An 18022-nucleotide genomic window follows, 5' to 3' on the forward strand; every position below is an offset into this window, starting at 1 on the left:
TACCTTGCATCACCTCAATGCATTTTGCGGTACTTTGTTTGGTCTGAAAATTTCGTGATGATCCGTGTTGATGGCGAAATTAGAAGGAAAACACACAAATAACGCGATGGTGAATCCTTGTGTGTGGCACCGAGCACCTATTTGATATTCACTGATATTCACAAATTGTAAGGAATTAAGCAGCCGTTTCCACTGAGCTTTGTCGCCATCTTCTTCCTCTTTTCGGTGCTACACCCCCCCCCCAGATGACACACATTCGGTGCTACATTCCCCCCAAACCCCTCATAATGACACGGAATAAATTCTTTAATCGATTGCAAACATGTATGCTTTCCTCCTCAGAACTATTTGAATCATATGAGTAACAAGAAAGCATATTCTCCGAATCTGAAGGCATTGTTTTGATTCTCGAGCAAGGCAAGACGTCTTGCCGTGACACCACGAACAAGGGGGGACCTTCTGAAAATGGCCACTTCCGGTTTCAAATTGAAGTACTTTTTAGACACTTTAGGTCATTTTTATTGGTGTTTGGCATTTGACTAAAAATATCATACTGCGTGTTTTGGGTATTTTAGATGCTATAAAATGTTTTTCTGATGTCAGTTAGGAAACAAAAAAGTGAAGTCGGTTGTACTTTAAGGGCTGCAGACATGGATCATGTAAAGTCACAATAAACTTATAAAGGACAAACCTTCTTCAGGTTGCACTGACTGGAACAGCTCCACTGTGGCAAAAGTTGACAACTTCATACTTTTGCCTCAGTCATAGCAGCGTTTATGTGGCAAATCAATCAACAGATCTTATAATGCAGCATTTGCACATCGCCAACTTTGAAAGGTATGTTTCCTTTTTCCTTGTGATGAATGGCACACATTCCACTTATGTTAGCGTTGGGAGTGTATTTAATTGTTTTGCCAATTTTGCTTTTCAGTGCTTCAAAATTGCTTTGTAAAGTGCAGTTATTTTTTTTCTAAACTCCCCAGAAGGTTTGTATGATTTTATGATCGCCACTGTAAATATAGACTATTACACAAAATTATTTTTCAATAAAACTTGGTGAAACTCATCATTGAAATCGCTGAGCTGATCCACACAGCTCTTCGGTACACTTGGCCAATATAAATGAAGAACACCGGGGTTCTGCAAAGTACATAATGGGAGAAATCACAGCAAACGACTGTTAATCATTAATACGGTTGGACGGTGAGAATGACAGAAATCATGTCATGTTGAGAAGGTGCATTGGATGCTTGGCACAGACTTTAAGTGACATGGCACGGACTTTCGGTTTAATGGCAGGCATGACATTTAAAAAAAGGGTTTTCCTTTTCCATATACTTATAGTTTACTTTGTTCATTCATTGTGGGGACTCTGGGTTGAGAATGAAATCCACTACATTGAGGTCCAAGCTTTTGTAACACCAGAGGGGAAAACAATTATCAGATGATCATGTTTAATATTTAATTTCTGTGTGGTTTTACATCACTGCCACAAATTTGAAACATCCCCCTGCTGCATACACCAAATTTCACAATATTGTATTTAACTGTGGAGTGCAAATGTTGTGCATCGGTTCATTGTATTAAAATCCCCTTAAACAATCACCTGACACAAAGCAAGAACCTGTGAACAGGTTTTATTGAGTGGTAAAACCTGTTAATTTTTGTGTGTACTAGCAATCTATTTACACTATGACACATGTGTTTAAGTTGTAAATGCATGCCTTGTGTGGCGATGTCTTTCGGTTGCGCAACATCACGGTGTTGCAAGATTTGACTCAAACATCACCCGTTATTAATGGCTAAGTACTGAGTTGTTCCTCTCCCCTCTGTAAAATTATTTTTTAGAAAACAAAGATGTCTGTGATAGCGTAGTGTGTATGTTTGGATATGGGAGAATATGGAACTGGAGAGGTTAACAAACCACAAAGCTGACTGGGCTTCTTGTTCATCCATTTCCATCCATGAGAATAATGGAGAAAATGTGTTTCTTGACTTTGCCAGGAATATCTGGTACATCGTGTGCATTTACTGAAGTGAGACTTAATGCCACATCACAGGGAGTATGTGGTTGTGGATTTAAAGATACAATTTGTACGATACGACGTGTATTCATTTTAGCAATTTTATGTGGACATTGTTTTCTATTCAAACATTTTTTTCTCGTCTGAATAAAAATGACTGAAATTTAAAAAGCGAAATGTGAAATACTCTCATTGCTTTTTCCTCTTGTTGCTCTCTTTTGTTTTGATATTTTGATGCTTCAAACAGCCTTTTTAAAAAACAATAGATGCCTTCAATGCCTGGGATGCTCTCATTTGCCACTCACTAGAATGTTCATTCTCCCTGCTTTAAAAGATACTTTAAGAGACATGGAGGTAAAGGGCTCGTATGATCAGTACTGACCGCCATCATGTTGACTTTGATGTCTCGTTATACGGGTTGTACAGGTTCGTAAAACTTTAGTTTTGCATCATGAAAAAGATATACTGGGAATTATAGTACCCAATTGGTTTTATCATAAAATGCATTTATGTACGGTAATATTCGTAACACAGGAGAGGTCCACAGTCTGTTTTAATGTCACAACCAGATGATACCTTCCCTCGCAAGCGCAAAGGAAACATTGCCAGTGATAACTTTTGAAGCTATAGCACAAAGCTTATATGCATACATGTTAAGTCTCACTCACTTTATTAAGAAACTATTGACACAATACAAATATTTCATTTGTAATGAAAAAAAAAAAAATAGAAAAAAACAAAATACATTTTAATACTAATTGAAGGTATAAATAAACAAAACATTTTTGTGTTTTATTTACACTTTTGTAATACTCACATTATTTTAACACGCACAGAGTCGCGAGTATGAAAATCTCCCGATTTATGATTTCTGAAACTTAACATGTATTCATATGAAACAAAATCTTAGCTTTTGCCTTGTTATAACCCAACTCAGTTTTGCTCAAGGACGAACATTTGAGAGTAACTTGAATGTGCTATGTGCTTAAGGTGCAGTTCATTCCAACAGAAAGTGGCATTGATAGAGTTCATTGCCTGCAGGTCAGTCTTTGCAGAAATATTTTTGAAAGATTTTGAAAGAATTTGCATCATATATCACAGTATGTAAAAGCCTGCATCTTTGTGATTTCAATTGTTTTACATGAAAACTATCTTTTCTGATTACGTTAGTTCGAGGGTAATGATGTGTGACACGCAGCCATGGATGTTATTTTGTGCACTGGATGACTGTTCACTGTGACAACAAACCTGTTATCACAAAACTTAGCCACATTGAATTGTCTGAGGGTGCTAACTTGATGCGCATGGCAGGGTGTGTTGATTCATTGTGCGTTGAAGTTTTTTATTCCTGTGAAATTTTATTAAGGGGTGGAACATGAGCCAAGGGAATTAAAATCGGCCAAAATGTTTCATGCACATTTGAACAAAACACAAATTGGGGGATTAATCATTAATCATATTCGTTTGCCATCTCAAGTCACCATAATGTAGTTGAAACGGTCCACTTACAAATTAAAAAAAGGCACCTTCCATCAATTTGTTATATTCTGGAAACCTCCATAAATTGGGAGGTGGGGTATGCTAATATACTAATCCACCGGTGTCGTGCGACAAGTTCTTTTTTTTTTTAATCATGACTCGCCATAGGGGCGGCCCGGTAGTCGAGTGGTTAGCACACCGGCTTCACAGTACAGAGGTCGCGTCCCGGTCCAGCCTCCCTGTGTGGAGATTGCAAGTTCTCCCGGGTCCGCGTGGGTTTTCTCCGGGTCCTCCGGTTTCCCCCCACACTCCAAAAACATGCATGGCAGGCAGATTGGCCATTCCAAATTGTCCCTAGGTGTGAGTGTGAGAGTGACTGTTGTATGTCTTTGTGTGCCCTTCGATTGGCTGGCAACCAATTCAGGGTGTCCCCCGCCTCGTGCCCGAAGATTGCTGAGATAGGCTCCATCACCCTCCGCGACCCTATTGAGGAATAAGCGGTACGGAAAATGGATGGATGGACTCGCCAAATCCATCCTAATCGATCTTTCTTATCTGCATATTTGTTAACTGGAGATATCCATTCGGTCAAACATTTGGGGCTGGTTGCGGTGTGTGTAGGTCGGCATTCAGTTGTTGGGCTTCCTGAGAACATTGCCAGATGAGCACACCCAGGCAAACTGCTGCAATCTAATTACACAGTACAGTTAAATGCAGGGACTACATGCAGCTGCTGGCTATACTGTATATTCTTCAAGTCTCTTGGACAACACAGCAGACAAGCCGGGTTTCACAATCAAGCTCAACTCTGTTTGAGGGCTCATGGTGAAAAATAAATTTTGTTCGGCCCTTACTCATGAGCAGATTCAGTATTTGTGTTTTTGCAGGGCTGAATGTGATGGCGGATTGGACATAAAAAGACGTCACCTGAGGTGACCCAAATGGGGTATAGCTGAGCATGCATAGCTCAGTTCACACATTTTGTCAGATAGGAAAACTATAAACATGCATACGCCAAAACATAACTCCAATTAAAGGTAAGTGAACACAGAAGGATTCCGCAACACGGTGCATGTCAACAAACACTCCTTTGTCATTGAAGTCAAGCGAAGCGACCGGCTGCCTGCGGGCATCGTGTGCTCTTGTGTATCAATGCTGTTAACAAGACAACCACAGAGGACATCAAGCAGGGAGGATCACGATGAGGACCTTTTCCATGCTTATGCTGGTAGGCATGAATTCTGCCTTTTCCCTTCTCAAAATGTACTGACCTCTGGGAACTCCAAATGCATTCAATCGCCATCCATCTATTTATTCCGAAGGCTGTTCTTGCAAGACCACACTATTGTATGAAACATTCGTGGAAAATGTACATGGTGCCAGAAAACTTAGCATTTGGACTATTTCAATCAAGAGAAGAACAAAGTTTGGGTGGATTTACTCCATTTTATTTTTTTATTTTATTTTTGATAGTGTCAGGTTTGTTTGATGTTAAAAGAATTTAAGTGAATGTAATTAAATGTAATCTGGAAATCTGATTTCATACATATGGCCAATTTCACTTCTCTGTGTGCATGAAAACCTACATTTGAATTAAAATGAACAAATATCAATGTGAAATTTGATTACTTTTATGAACAACTCAGAATAAAAGACAAACATTTGAAGTTTAACACCAGCGGAGGTTAAATAATTATATTATCCTATTCAAATATGTAACAATTGTCATAAAAATAAGATAACAAATGAAAGATACGTATGGGGAAGTGGAGAGGGAAAATTACTGAAAAAGTTTCATTGCATACAAAATGCGTTTTCACTTTGGCACAATATTCCGCGAAAACAATTTATCGCTGTGAAGAGAAAAATGTCAAAGCAATGAAAAGAGCCCTCACCTGAAAGTCTGACAGAAATGACAAGACGCTGTATTATAAAGCCGTGCATGGAGATTGCTGTTTGCGCTCCCAAGGTGAGTCTTTAATGCCTAAAAAAGAAAATAAGCTTAGGCCTCACTTTGCAGTAAATGTTTGATTTATGAGCATCGTTTTCAACTTATTTTAGGATGAAGACTTGCATCGCTTTCTTATAATGCAATGCATTGAAATTGGGGTATTGTAAGAAGATCTGCAGCAGTCTAGTGTGTCTGTGTTTCAACCTCTGGAGAGTTTTGTTATTTAAGATGTAATCTTAAATAACTTAAATACATCTTCAGTCAAGAAAATTAATAAGAAACCGTATTATTCTATTGTTAGGACTGTTAATGACACATTTGAATGTCCCACAAATAAAAGGAACACAGTTTAAATTTTCAGGATGAATGATTTCAACGTTGAAATAAAAGTCTGGCATTTGGGTTCTCTTGTTCCTGTAGGCTTTTGTCACATCAGTGGCTTCACAGAAAGGACAGAACATCAAGCTTGAGAAGCAGGTAACATTCATTTTTAGAATCCTCCTGTGTGGAGCATGAATCACTATTGGGTGTTTATCATAAATGTGTGTTCAACAGGACATTTTAGTCCGTTCCAAAAGAAGGTGGGTTTTGACTACCATTGAATTAGTTGAGGAAGATCCAGGGCCGTACCCAAAGCTTGTATCTCAGGTGAAAACACGATTTTGAGCAAACCAAATCAGCATACAGGTAGTCAAACCTAGGAGCTAAGGGCTCAACCGTGATTCTTTTTCTCTTCATTTTTGCTCAGATATTCAATGACAAGACATATCAACACCAAAATCACAAATACATAATAAGAGGAATGGGCGTTGACAAGGAGCCACTGGGCATTTTCTCTCTTGATGAACGAAACGGGGAGATCTACGCCCATAAACCCATTGATAGAGAGAAGCACAGCTTCTTCCACGTGAGCTCAAACTAGTATATCAGAAATTTACTTAACCCTTAACTTTAAGTGTAACATATATTTGTTCACAGATCAAGTTCGACATTTTGGACAAACAAACAAGAAGAGCAATCGACAGAGAATTAGCATTTGATGTTGCCATAAAAGACATTAATGACAATGCACCAAAATTTGTTCTTCCCCAAATGAGTGCTGATGTCAGGGAGGACACAGTCAAAGGTGAGTTTCTGCATCCAGTCAATTGACCATTCATATTACAGTAATTGCATACATATTTTATTCATCCATTTTTTTGGCCAAGGCTACCTGCCAATTAGGATAGAGGTGATTGACCCTGATCAAGAGAACAGCCCAAACTCAACAGTTACCCTGAGTGTGGTTTCTCAGTCACCGCAGATTCCGAAAATTGATTTACACCAGATTGATCCCCGAATGGCTCAACTTACTCTTCAAGGCTGTTTTGACTATGATGTAAGTGACACAGATTTTTTTTCCCATCCAAGACACTCCAAGTGACACGGGTAATGTCATGTTAATCATTGTTATTGTCATATTTCAGAAGTTCAATAAATATGAAATAATACTTCAAGCAAAAGATCATGGAAAACCTTCCCTATCGTCCACCGCAGTTGTCACTCTCAATATTATCGACACCAACAGTCATCGACCAATGTTCAAAGCAAGGAAGGCAAGCATTCAGACTTTAAAACAGACTAATTATCTTCCTGCTATGGCTCTCAATGTACGCAGACACTTTTTTTCTCCGTTCTCTCTGTCATGTCTCGCTTGTCTTGCTAATTTCTGTCCGTGGTCTTTAGTTAAAACCAATCAAATCCCAAATCCCTCCATCAGTCACAACCATTTTCCGATCCTCTTTAAGATCACAAGGGGGTTCAGCCTATCCCAGACATCTTTGGACGGTAGGCAGGGGACACCCTAAAATGTTTCCCAGCCAATCGTAGAGCACATACGACAAACATCCACACTTACACTTAGGGGAAAGTGAGAGTGTTCAATCAGCCTGTCAAGCTTTTTTTTTGGAAAGTGGGAGGAACCCAGAGGAAACCCACACAAGCCCGGGGACAGCCAGCAAACTCTACTCAGGGAGGTCAGAGCTGTGCGCTGTGAAGTTGACGTGCTAATCATTAGTTCACCGGGCTGGCTCCAAAATTAAAACATACGATTGGTGAAATTCATTCCCGTCAAGGGGGAACCCACCTGTCCTAATTTGCAGAAAATACAAAATCGACTGCTGGGAGAAGTGAGGGACTACCTTTTGTCATGATCTGGTTGGCGACCAACGGGGGGCGCTGTCGCCCCCGCCTACACCTCACAGGTGCTGGTCGTCCCGATCAGATTGGCGACCAGCGGGTAGCGACGTCAGCCCTGCCTGCAGCCTCGCAGATGTTGGTCGTTTAATCATTGACATTTAAAAGAACACCCGGCACGACCATCCGGTGCCGGTTCATTGTTTGTTTGCTGCTTGTTTGCTGCATGCATCGTGTACGTGTTTGTTTAACCTTGGCGGACTTTTACTTTTGGTCTTCTTTTGCTACTTTGTATTTTTTCCATTCAGATCATTTTGATGTTTTACATTTTGTTACTGCTGACCTTTATTTTAATACAATTTGTCAAACAACCTCCTGCTCCCTCCTGCCTGCTTTTTGGGATCCGCACCCGCCATCACCACCTCGCAAACCGTGACAGAATGAATCGGCCAACCATCGGATCCCTCAGGTACATCGGACCCGTCTCATTTCCACCCTGTGCCTGGCAATGCTACGTCCACGTTAGCGCAAGCCTCGTCGCGTTTGAATTGCGTCACTCGACGAGCCGCAACGTCCACGTAAACGTCCGGCCGAGACCTCCTTCCAGGTGGCCGTCCAGGGTGACACTGGGTGACTGGCATTGCACGCCCACGTCCAGCCACACTGTCGTCGTGCATGACGAATTGAGTCTCATCCACGACGAGCCGTGCAACGTCCGCGTCAACGTCAGTCCGAGACCCCACTCACCGCTGGATCCCGGAGCGGCTCTGGACTGGTCTCGTTCCCCCGGAGCCGGGCAGTTCACGCCCACGTTGGCGTCCGGCCGAGACCTGGTCCCATACGGCCGTACGGGGTGCCATTCTGAGCCTGGCAGTTCGACGTCCACGCAGAGCCATGCGCCGTCGCGGGAACGTGCGAGAGGGATCGCACTCACGCCCACGACGATCCGTGCCGCGTCTTCGTCCACCCCAGGCCGAGTCCCGTTCCCATCAGGCCGCCGCCCGTCGTGTGCTGGAGAGGCAGCGGTTGCCCTCTCCACCGACCCTTCCCTGGCAAGTGGACCTTTTGGGAGACTGTTGGGACTTCTGGAAGCAGCCCCTTGAAGGGGGGGTACTGTCATGATCTGGTTGGCGACCAACGGGGGGCGCTGTCGCCCCCGCCTACACCTCACAGGTGCTGGTCGTCCCGATCAAATTGGCGACCAGCGGATAGCGACGTCAGCCCTGCCTGCAGCCTCGCAGGTGTTGGTCGTTTAATCATTGACATTTAAAAGAACACCCGGCACGACCATCCGGTGCCGGTTCATTGTTTGTTTGCTGCTTGTTTGCTGCATGCATCGTGTACGTGTTTGTTTAACCTTGGTGGACTTTTACTTTTGGTCTTCTTTTGCTACTTTGTATTTTTTCCATTCAGATCATTTTGATGTTTTACATTTTGTTACTGCTGACCTTTATTTTAATACAATTTGTCAAACAACCTCCTGCTCCCTCCTGCCTGCTTTTTGGGATCCGCACCCGCCATCACCACCTCGCAAAACGTGACACCTTTCCAATGAGGATGTCGACAATACCCACATAATTGGAATCACAGAAATGAGGATGGAATGGCACATCTTCAGATTTATCACAAAAATCAGCTAATCCTGGCAGCATTTTTGGCAATCTGGAAGCTGCTCATTATGGATGAGGGTATTGCAGGGCTGTCAATTATCAGGGCTCTATTTTCATCGGCAATGTACATGCGCTTCCAATATCCTTAAAATGAGCCACAGGCAAACAGGCTTGTGTCACAGACAGAGACAAACAATGGTGATGGAAAGCTGCCTCAAAGTGCCTGGTCAACTTCACATCATGCACCTGAAGAGATTTGCTTGCTTATCAATGTATTTATGGCCTGTGAGAATCCAAAAGCAGCTGAGATGTACTGGTTTCAGCTTCAGTAGACGCTGAGGGAAATCCTCAAGTGTAGGAAGAGTTTGATGAGGCCAAGGAAGCAGACTTCCGGAGGACTTTGGGGAAATTATGGTCAACCATCCATAATTGGTGATGAATCTTTCACATCATTGTGGAGGAATTTTCGACCACTCCTTGGCAGGATGACTTTAACTCCACTAGAATTTTTCTGGCATGAAATGCCGTTTAAGGTCACAACATAGCGTCTCAGTAAGATAGAGTCTGGTATATTGACCTGGCCACTCTAAATTATTTTAATTTTCTGAGCCATTCAAAGGTGGACTTGCTGGTGTATTTGGGATCTTTGTCTGGCGGCATAACATAAGAGTGCCTTAGTTTGAGGGTGCAAATTGATGGTTAGACGTTTTCCTTTAGGATTTTCTGGGAGACAGCTGAATTTATTGTTCCATCAATACCAGCAAATTATCCTGGTGCTGAGTGAGCAAAGCAACCATCGACTATTATACCATTACACTGCTACCATCATGCTTCACTGTTGGCATCATGTTGATATTATCAAATTTTACAGAAGACGTAAAAGGGTGCACATCATCACAAATGTTAAAATTTTGACTCATTCGTCTACAGAATATTTTTCCAAAAGTCTTGAGAATCATCAAGATTTGTTTTGGCAAAGTTTTGGAGGGCAGTGGTTTTTGCCTTTGAACTCTCTCGTGGATGCCATTTTGACCTAGGTTTTCTTTTGCTAGATTCGTGACCACCAACCTGAACTGAGGTTGAGCGTTCTTTGAATGTTGTTATAGGTTACTTTGCAAACTCCTGGATGATTCGTCGTCACACTCTCAGTGTAAATTTAGCTGGTCAACCACTCCTGACTAGTAGGGGCTGTGACAGTGGTTCGATAGATACCCCGAGTCTTGGAAATGGCTTTCCCAGATTCATAGACTTCAATAACTTTATTTCAATATTTTTCTTGAAGTTCTTTGGATGTTTATTTCTTGAACTCTTGTAGCCTCCTTCACTTCAAATTGGTTTGAAGTGAAAGCTTTTTGTATGATAAATATACAAACAACATAGAACTCAGGAACAGGGCAAATTCCTTTTCACAGAAACTTATATACACCACGCCAAACCCCCGTCTTCTGCACCGCACCTTAGTTATTGGATCAGGACTTTGCGAGGTAATATCTACGAGGTCATCACCATGGCAACCCACTGATGTCATGAGTCATCAGATGGCAGGGGCGAATGGGTCGGAGCTGAGCGGCAGTGATGTCTACAGGGTTACACGTACAGAAGCAAGACTCACTTTAGATGCACGTACATTCCCTTCTCCTAAGCAACTCCTTCCAAGATTTCTCTCCCCCTTACCATCATTTGTCACGATGCAATATGGTAGGCTGACACGATGCGGCTAATTGTGACTGTTTCTTGGTGTGTGGGCTGTGTCACTTCCCTTTACTGACACCTCATTCAAGATGCGCATGTCTTTTAGTTTTGTTGTAACATGTATGTATTACTATGTAACAGGGGGTTTTCCTCACTCTACACTGTGCCCCTTCCTCATGGCATAGTTTGGGTCCTTTTCTTCACCCTTATATGTCTTTGCTCGGTGATTGTAATGTGCACGGATAATAAAATTTGCTTTTGATGTCCATGGTTCGTGCATATGATGCTAAACATGAAAATGTTCTTCCGGTCCAGTATCAAGGTGAAATTCCAGAAATGGTGGCAAGGGAAAATGTTTTAAGGCTTGCAATAGAGGACAAAGACACTCCAAATACCCCCGGCTGGCGAGCCAAATACTTCATCCTCAAAGGAAACGAGGAAAACTATTACAACATTGAAACTGACCCTGACACTAATGAGGGTGTCCTGAGTGTCATCAAGGTAATCTGTTTGCCCCAATACCTCCCACATTTTCATTCAACAGTGGCTGTAATTGATCTGACTTTGTAATGGTGTTTCCTCTAGGGGAAAGATTTTGAGCAATCAGCTTTTACAAACCTTCAGATTGGAGTTGAGAATGAGGAGCCTTTATTTGTATGTAAAGCTGCAGCACCCAAGATCAAAGGCACCTTTGATTCAATTAACGTCACAATAAAACTGATTGACGTCAACGACCCCCCTCAGTTTGACAAAGAGTCTGTTGACCTCTACGAAAAGGAAGAGGAAAAGCCAGGAAAGTTGCTATACACTCCAAAGGTTCATGATGTTGATTCGGATGCTTCCAAAATTAGGTTGGTGGAGTTTCTCATGACAAAGCAGTGCCAGAGTTGTGCTAATGTTGTTGTTGTTGTGTTCTAAAGATGTTTTAACTGCTCATTGTCATTACTGATATCTTGTTTCACGATATGTTATGACTGGGTCCATAGTCTTATTTTTTTCTTTCCAGTTTTGTCTTGTTAGATGATCCTGCAAATTGGGTAAGCATTGATAAAAAAACAGGACACCTCCGAACCACTGGAAAAATGGACAGAGAGTCACCCTTTGTTCACGATGACATTTACAAAATACTGATTGCTGCTGTCGATGATGGTACAAAGGAAATACAAACTACTATTATTTGGTGTTTGGTTAACAACAAAAAATGCTCACCAAAGTCCTATTTTATTCCCTTGTGACAAAGGTGAACCTCCAGCCTCAGGCACGAGCAGCATATTGGTCCATCTCCTGGATATTAATGATAACAAGCCAAAGTTGAGAGATAATAGTGTCACAATGTGTGGAAACAAAATCATGCTTGCTGCAAAAGATCTGGACTTGCATCCTTATGGAGGGCCCTACACCGTCTCACTTAAGAGTGACGATGTAACCCAATTGCAGCGATGGAAAGTGGACCCTACCACAGGTAAACATCTATTACTCCGTTCCATTTTACAAACCACCAGATACTTTCCTTTACATCCTGCACCAGGGGAGGAAGTTGGGCTAGTTAGCCTGAAGACACTTGCCTACGGCAACTACTCAGTGCCCCTCATGATTAAAGATCAACAGGGATTGGGTGGAGAGGATATTGTCATCGTACGTGTCTGTGACTGCAAAGGAGGAAATGTGTGTCGTCATAGTAAGCCGCTCTCAACAAGTCTGGGACCAGCTGGTATTGGACTCATTCTTGCAGCACTGCTCTTATTTTTGTGTGAGTACATTCATATCCATGCCTCCATCCATTTTCCGTACCACTTATTCCTCATTAAGGTCGCGGGGGGTGCTGGAGCCTATCTCAGCTGTCTTCGGGCACGAGGTGGGGGACACCCTGAATTGGTTGCCAGCCAATCGCAGGGCACACAAAGACGAACAAAAGTCACTCTCACACTCACACCTGGGGACAATTTGGAGTTGTCAATCTGCCTGCCATGCATGTTTTTGGAGTGTGGGAGGAAACCGGAGGACCCGGAGAAAGCCCACGCGGGTCCAGGGAGAACATGCAAACTCCACACAGGGAGGCCGGACCGGGACGCGCACCGGCGACCTGTGCACTGTGAAGCCGTTGTGCTAACCACTCAACTACCGGGCCGCCCCAGTACATTCATATTTGGGCCCAATTGTGCTATTTTTTTATTAAAAATCAATTCTAGCATCAGAGTAGAATACTACAGGAGTCTTTCAAAAATAAGGGCCAAAAAAGTCGTGGACTCAAAGTATTTTGATTTACAAGTTCAATTATTTAATTTGTTTTGCCACATTAAGTGAAGTCAAAAATCATTCATCCAGGAACAACCTCCAAAATAAAATTTTTGTCAAGAAATACATTGGTTTTATCAGTAACATTAAAAGGGTGTGGCTCAATTAATAATGCCAGGAGCTCAGATTCCAGGTGGAGTTGGGCAGTTAGGTCGGGTTTTGTGTATACTGTATAGGACACACTTTATTTTCCACCGTCCATAAATCAGTCAGGGCCTGGGTTGAAAAAGAAACCCTGGCATTCATGTTAAACTTGAAAATCCATCCACACATTATCAAATGCAAATACTACACCTTTTTGGACAAAAGATTTAAAGAAGGCACACTTGTCTTATAATGCACAAAGCATGGGAAATAAAGGCTTTCTTAGAAGATGAACATCAGAATCCTGACCTCAACCCGACAAACCATCATGATAAACTGAAGTATAGAATGTGAGCCAGGCCCTCTTGTCAAACATCCTTCAGAGTTGACATCACAAATGTTCTTTCTAGATTACCAAATAAAGAATGTTTCTTCACCTGTTCATGCATGGCTCTTTTGACAGCTAGTAATCATCTGTTGCATCTTTTCGACACAGGAAACATTACAATAAATGAATTTGCAATACAAGTTATAGAAATATGCAATACAGTAAACTACCAAGCAGCATCAATGTACAATGCTCCGTCATATCGGAAATACAATCTCATCTTCAAACCATTGAGCACGTCCATCCGTGCAGGTTGAGTTGAAGGGCATTGGTACACCTGAGCCGCATGTCCTTGTAATACGTGAACAGCAGACCATTTGCCTTTTGTCTTTGCAGTAATCTTCTTGGTCTTGGTGTGCGAATGTGGAAAAGAGTTCAATCACTTATCCGAGGTCCAACAAGATGAGGGTCAACAGACCCTTATCAAATACAACCAAGAAGCAGGAGGCGCAGAATGCAAGGTGTGCTTTGTAGGGTTTGTGGTTTCTCGGTCTTCGTTGGCAATATTTGAATGGAGGCAACTGACTATGATCTTCTGATTTGATGACACCAGTTAAACTGTAGGTCACTAGGGGTCTTCACTTCATGCATTGCACTATGGAAATCGTCCAAATACAGTACAGTAAAGTCTCGTTATATTGATAGTATTGCATATTACGATACTATTTTCATTTCCCGGCAAATTTCGAGTCTTTTATGTATAATTAGTTCCGTTCAGTACAATACCGGGTTATTACGATAATCCGGTTACTACGGTGCCCTTTTCATCTCCCACCAGCCATTTTGCTTTGCGTTTATCGATACAAAAGCATCTTAAGCTGAATCGATATTTACTTAAGGGTTTCTATACAGTACCACCATTAGCGATTGGATTGGATTGGATTCACCTTTATTTATTTATTTTTTTTATTAGATATCTGTATCGGTGACACCGTTGGTCACGTGACCAGCTTTCGTGTCTTGCACGGTGTAGCAGAGCTGCAATAGCATCTGAAACATACTGTAGTCTTCTTATACAGTATACAATTGTTCAAAACCAATTTCAACCATGGGGAAACGTAAGAATTGTGACCTCGGAACAAAGTACAAGGCAATAGTGGCTGTCGAGGACAATCCAACAAGGAGCAAATCCTCCATCGCGAAAGAGTTCGACGTGCCGCAGAATACTTCATCAACATAAGTAATCGATGAAAAGTTTTCTTCAGCCGTCATCTGTACTTCTTTGAAGGTGTCGGATGTTTCGCTTCTTATCCAAGAAACTTCGTCAGCAAACTGGGATAAGAAGCGAAAACGTCTGACACTTTCAAATAAGTACAGATGCCGGATGAAGAAACCTTTTCATCGATGGACCACTCCTGTACGACTGAGAGCTTACAGACGTATCAACGTAAGTAATGTAAACATTGGCGTTTTTGTTTTCCATACATGTATTTAATTGTGATAATTCAGATATCTTTATCGATTGCAATAATCACAGTTTTTCATACAGCATGTACATGCTGGCGTTCGTGGTTTCTCTCGTGTGTATAGAACAATGTCGAGTGCTACTCAGAGTCACGATTGCAAGAGTGCGTTATGAAAATAATAAATGACTTTTTTATTTAATGCATACGTTTATTTTTCACTTCACTACAGTACAAAAGCATGCTAGATACGCAATCCATGAACTCAAGGAGAAAATTACATGCCATATCAAAGATCCCCCATTTATTGCCCCATTTTAATGCAGTGCGATAGTCCGGTTATATCGATATTTTTTCCATCTCCGGAGAACATCGATATAACGAGACATTACTGTAGTTAATTTGCAACTTCAAAATGAGGGAATCCCCTGGAATCGTATCCAAACTAACAACATAAAAGAGCCTTTTGGAATGAAAACAGACAAAAAAGATTCAACTTTTGCCGACAGCTATTATCTCTGTATGCATACTGTGTGGCATTGAGTCACTTATTTGATGGTGTACTTCTGTTAGACGGTGCCAACTTTGCTGCTGACATATCCAAAGGAGTTAGAGACAACTGTGACAAATGGCCTGAAGCAGAGAACAATGCAGGTATTGGCTCATCTCACTTTACATTGTCATGACAATCTCACTGCCACATGTTCGAGGTTGCTAACAATTGTCAGTTTTGTAATGTAGGGAATTTCCCCAGTTACACTATAAGGACATGATTAAAATGTTTTATGTATTTTACTCGCACAACTTTTATTCATGACAGTTAAATGCTTTGTGAATATGCTTAACCCTAAATGAAAGCACAGAACTGAGTAAAGGCTTGTGGGAAAACAAATACTGTAGTTCACTATCACCACTTATGTTCAAATATTTGCCAGCTTCAATCACTCAGCTACAGCAAAATGTGTTACTTGTGTCATTGGTCGACCCTTGGTTGCATTGATGAATTGTCCTTTTCACCTAGATGGCTACGAAGGCTCCAGTAATGATTGAAGAATTGGATACTTACAACTCAGGGATAGTGAGTAACAAGGCAAAACAACCTATAAAACTGACCGATATTTGGAATGGTTATTCTGTCTATCTGTCTTCATTTTTGTTGCTGTAGATTGCAAAGTTCTCCATTGTGGGACAAATCATTTCTATCTTATCTTATAACCAGCCAACTGAAACTCATATTTTTTTCAAGAAAACATAAAACTGCATAACACACCCCCATCTCCACCAAAAAACAATAACAACAAAATTACTATGCCTTCAGCAAAGCATAAAGGAAGCAGCATAATCAGCATCAAAGTCCAATTAGATACACATTTGTAGGCAGAGTAAAACCAGTTGAGTGAAGTGTGAATAGGTAAATTTTGTGACTTCCCTGTATTTCAGTACTCTGCATGGTCATCAAACATGAACACACATCAGGTACGTGTGAAATATCAGGTACGTGTGACAATAAGCCTCTTGGGCACAAATGGTTAGAATGGTCTGAATTCCTTTTTTAAGTCTACATTCCCACATTGCGCATGCAAAATATAATTCCCTTTTATGATCAGGGAGGTTCGTTGAGGTATCAGGAGGCAAGGACCAATCGGATCATTTCAGATCAACTCAACAGGGTAAGAGGCACATTTGTATCACATCACCCCTACAGATTCACAAGCCAGATAAAGACCAACACCGTAAAAACTGCACAAAGGCATTTTCATTTCTGCACCCACAGAGATTGCATGATATTGACAGAAACCTTGTGGACCACCCAGAGTACCAACCACATAAGTATGTGTACGAGGAAGAAGAGAGTGGGTGCCAATCACTGGAGCAACTGTCCTTCAGCGTCTCTGGAGAAGACATCCAGTTTATGAATGAATTGGGACCAAAGTTTAAGCACTTTGGCAGCATCTGCAAACAACTTATGCAGGAAAAAAGCACACACGTTTAAACACAAAAAACACAACATTGGGTAGTCATTGTATTTGATTAAATTATCGGTGTCAGTTAAGGCCCAGGGGCCAAATCTGGCCCACAACATCATTTTATTCGGCCCGATAAAGCAAATCACACTTGTGAAATTCCATGGTGCTTGCTAAAGTCTGACTAAAATTTCAAATTGTCCCATGTAAACCACAGTAACGGTCATTATTTTTCACTTGAAATTTGAAAACTAGTTATTCATTAATTTGTTGTGTGATCTATATGTAATAAGTGGAGGGGATTAAATATTATAATGGGTTCCCCAAATTCATAACGGTCCTCGGGAAAGAAACCGGAACTGCAATGTGGCCCGTGGCAAAAAAAATGGGTTGACACCCTTGCTTAAAGCGATGACTGGCAGAGTGGTCCAATCGCAATGTTGCTGCGTGGGCTGACATCATGTCACAGAGAGAGTGTCGGGAAACTGGTCGGTCATCGATGTTAATATACATCCGTTGTCTGTTTTACTCTATGTTTTTCCTAAAAGGGGACCGCCCATAGAATTTATTTTATGTGTGGGGTGGTGTTTTATTGCCTGGCCAAATATGTTTGGGAGGCCCTTGTAATGTATTTGTTGGCAAGTGAGGCATGCTGAGCACTTACCAAACCGTTGTAGTGTGTTTCCAGTGAAATAGCACACACTCTCATCATAAAATAAAAATTCATATTTTAAATATGTGTTAATTCCTTTTGACACTGGCATGCGGCAAGCCCAACCAAAGCATTATGATATGAATTGCAGAATCGGGTGAGGTCCTGGAAGGTGCACAGGTTCCATCGTAAGCTAGCCATGCGAGAAGGAAATAAGGCTGAGTTGGTATTATCTCATCTCACTCTAATACCGAAATTCATTCACTGCACCTGACCCAAATCATGAGCGCTTTTAAAAAAAACAT

General features: G+C 41.6%; 1 protein-coding gene across 2 annotated transcripts; it reads left to right on the plus strand.

The window, feature by feature from the left end:
* The first annotated feature begins 4433 nt into the window (after positions 1–4433).
* On the plus strand, positions 4434–18022 carry LOC148903006 (cadherin-like protein 26). Of its 2 annotated transcripts, XM_088991857.1 has the most exons (19): positions 4434–4540; positions 4606–4731; positions 5875–5931; positions 6010–6102; positions 6203–6361; positions 6433–6580; positions 6663–6832; positions 6921–7049; positions 11247–11432; positions 11517–11782; positions 11938–12080; positions 12172–12393; positions 12460–12681; positions 14035–14159; positions 15675–15755; positions 16123–16179; positions 16542–16595; positions 16709–16771; positions 16876–18022. In XM_088991857.1, the coding sequence occupies exons 2-19, from the start codon at positions 4705–4707 to the stop codon at positions 17092–17094; spliced, it is 2421 nt and encodes an 806-aa protein (XP_088847983.1). In that variant the 5' UTR covers positions 4434–4540; positions 4606–4704; the 3' UTR covers positions 17095–18022. The 2 variants fall into 2 exon arrangements, with proteins under 2 accessions (XP_088847983.1, XP_088848068.1); XM_088991942.1 differs by lacking the exon at positions 4434–4540 and having other exon boundaries at positions 4690–4731; positions 16542–16577.

The sequence above is a fragment of the Hippocampus bargibanti genome, linkage group LG01 (assembly GCF_051943395.1).
Source record: "Hippocampus bargibanti isolate YZ-2025 linkage group LG01, ASM5194339v1, whole genome shotgun sequence".
In the NCBI taxonomy this organism is placed as follows: Eukaryota; Metazoa; Chordata; class Actinopteri; order Syngnathiformes; family Syngnathidae; genus Hippocampus; species Hippocampus bargibanti.

Excerpts from the sequence above, each read along its gene's own strand:
- LOC148903006 (XM_088991857.1), top strand. The coding sequence starts at position 4,705 with ATGAGGACCTTTTCCATGCTTATGCTG. Across the intron at positions 6,103-6,202 it reads ACCCAAAGCTTGTATCTCAG|ATATTCAATGACAAGACATA; the intron begins GTGAAAACACGA and ends ATTTTTGCTCAG. Across the intron at positions 16,772-16,875 it reads TTTCAGATCAACTCAACAGG|AGATTGCATGATATTGACAG; the intron begins GTAAGAGGCACA and ends CTGCACCCACAG.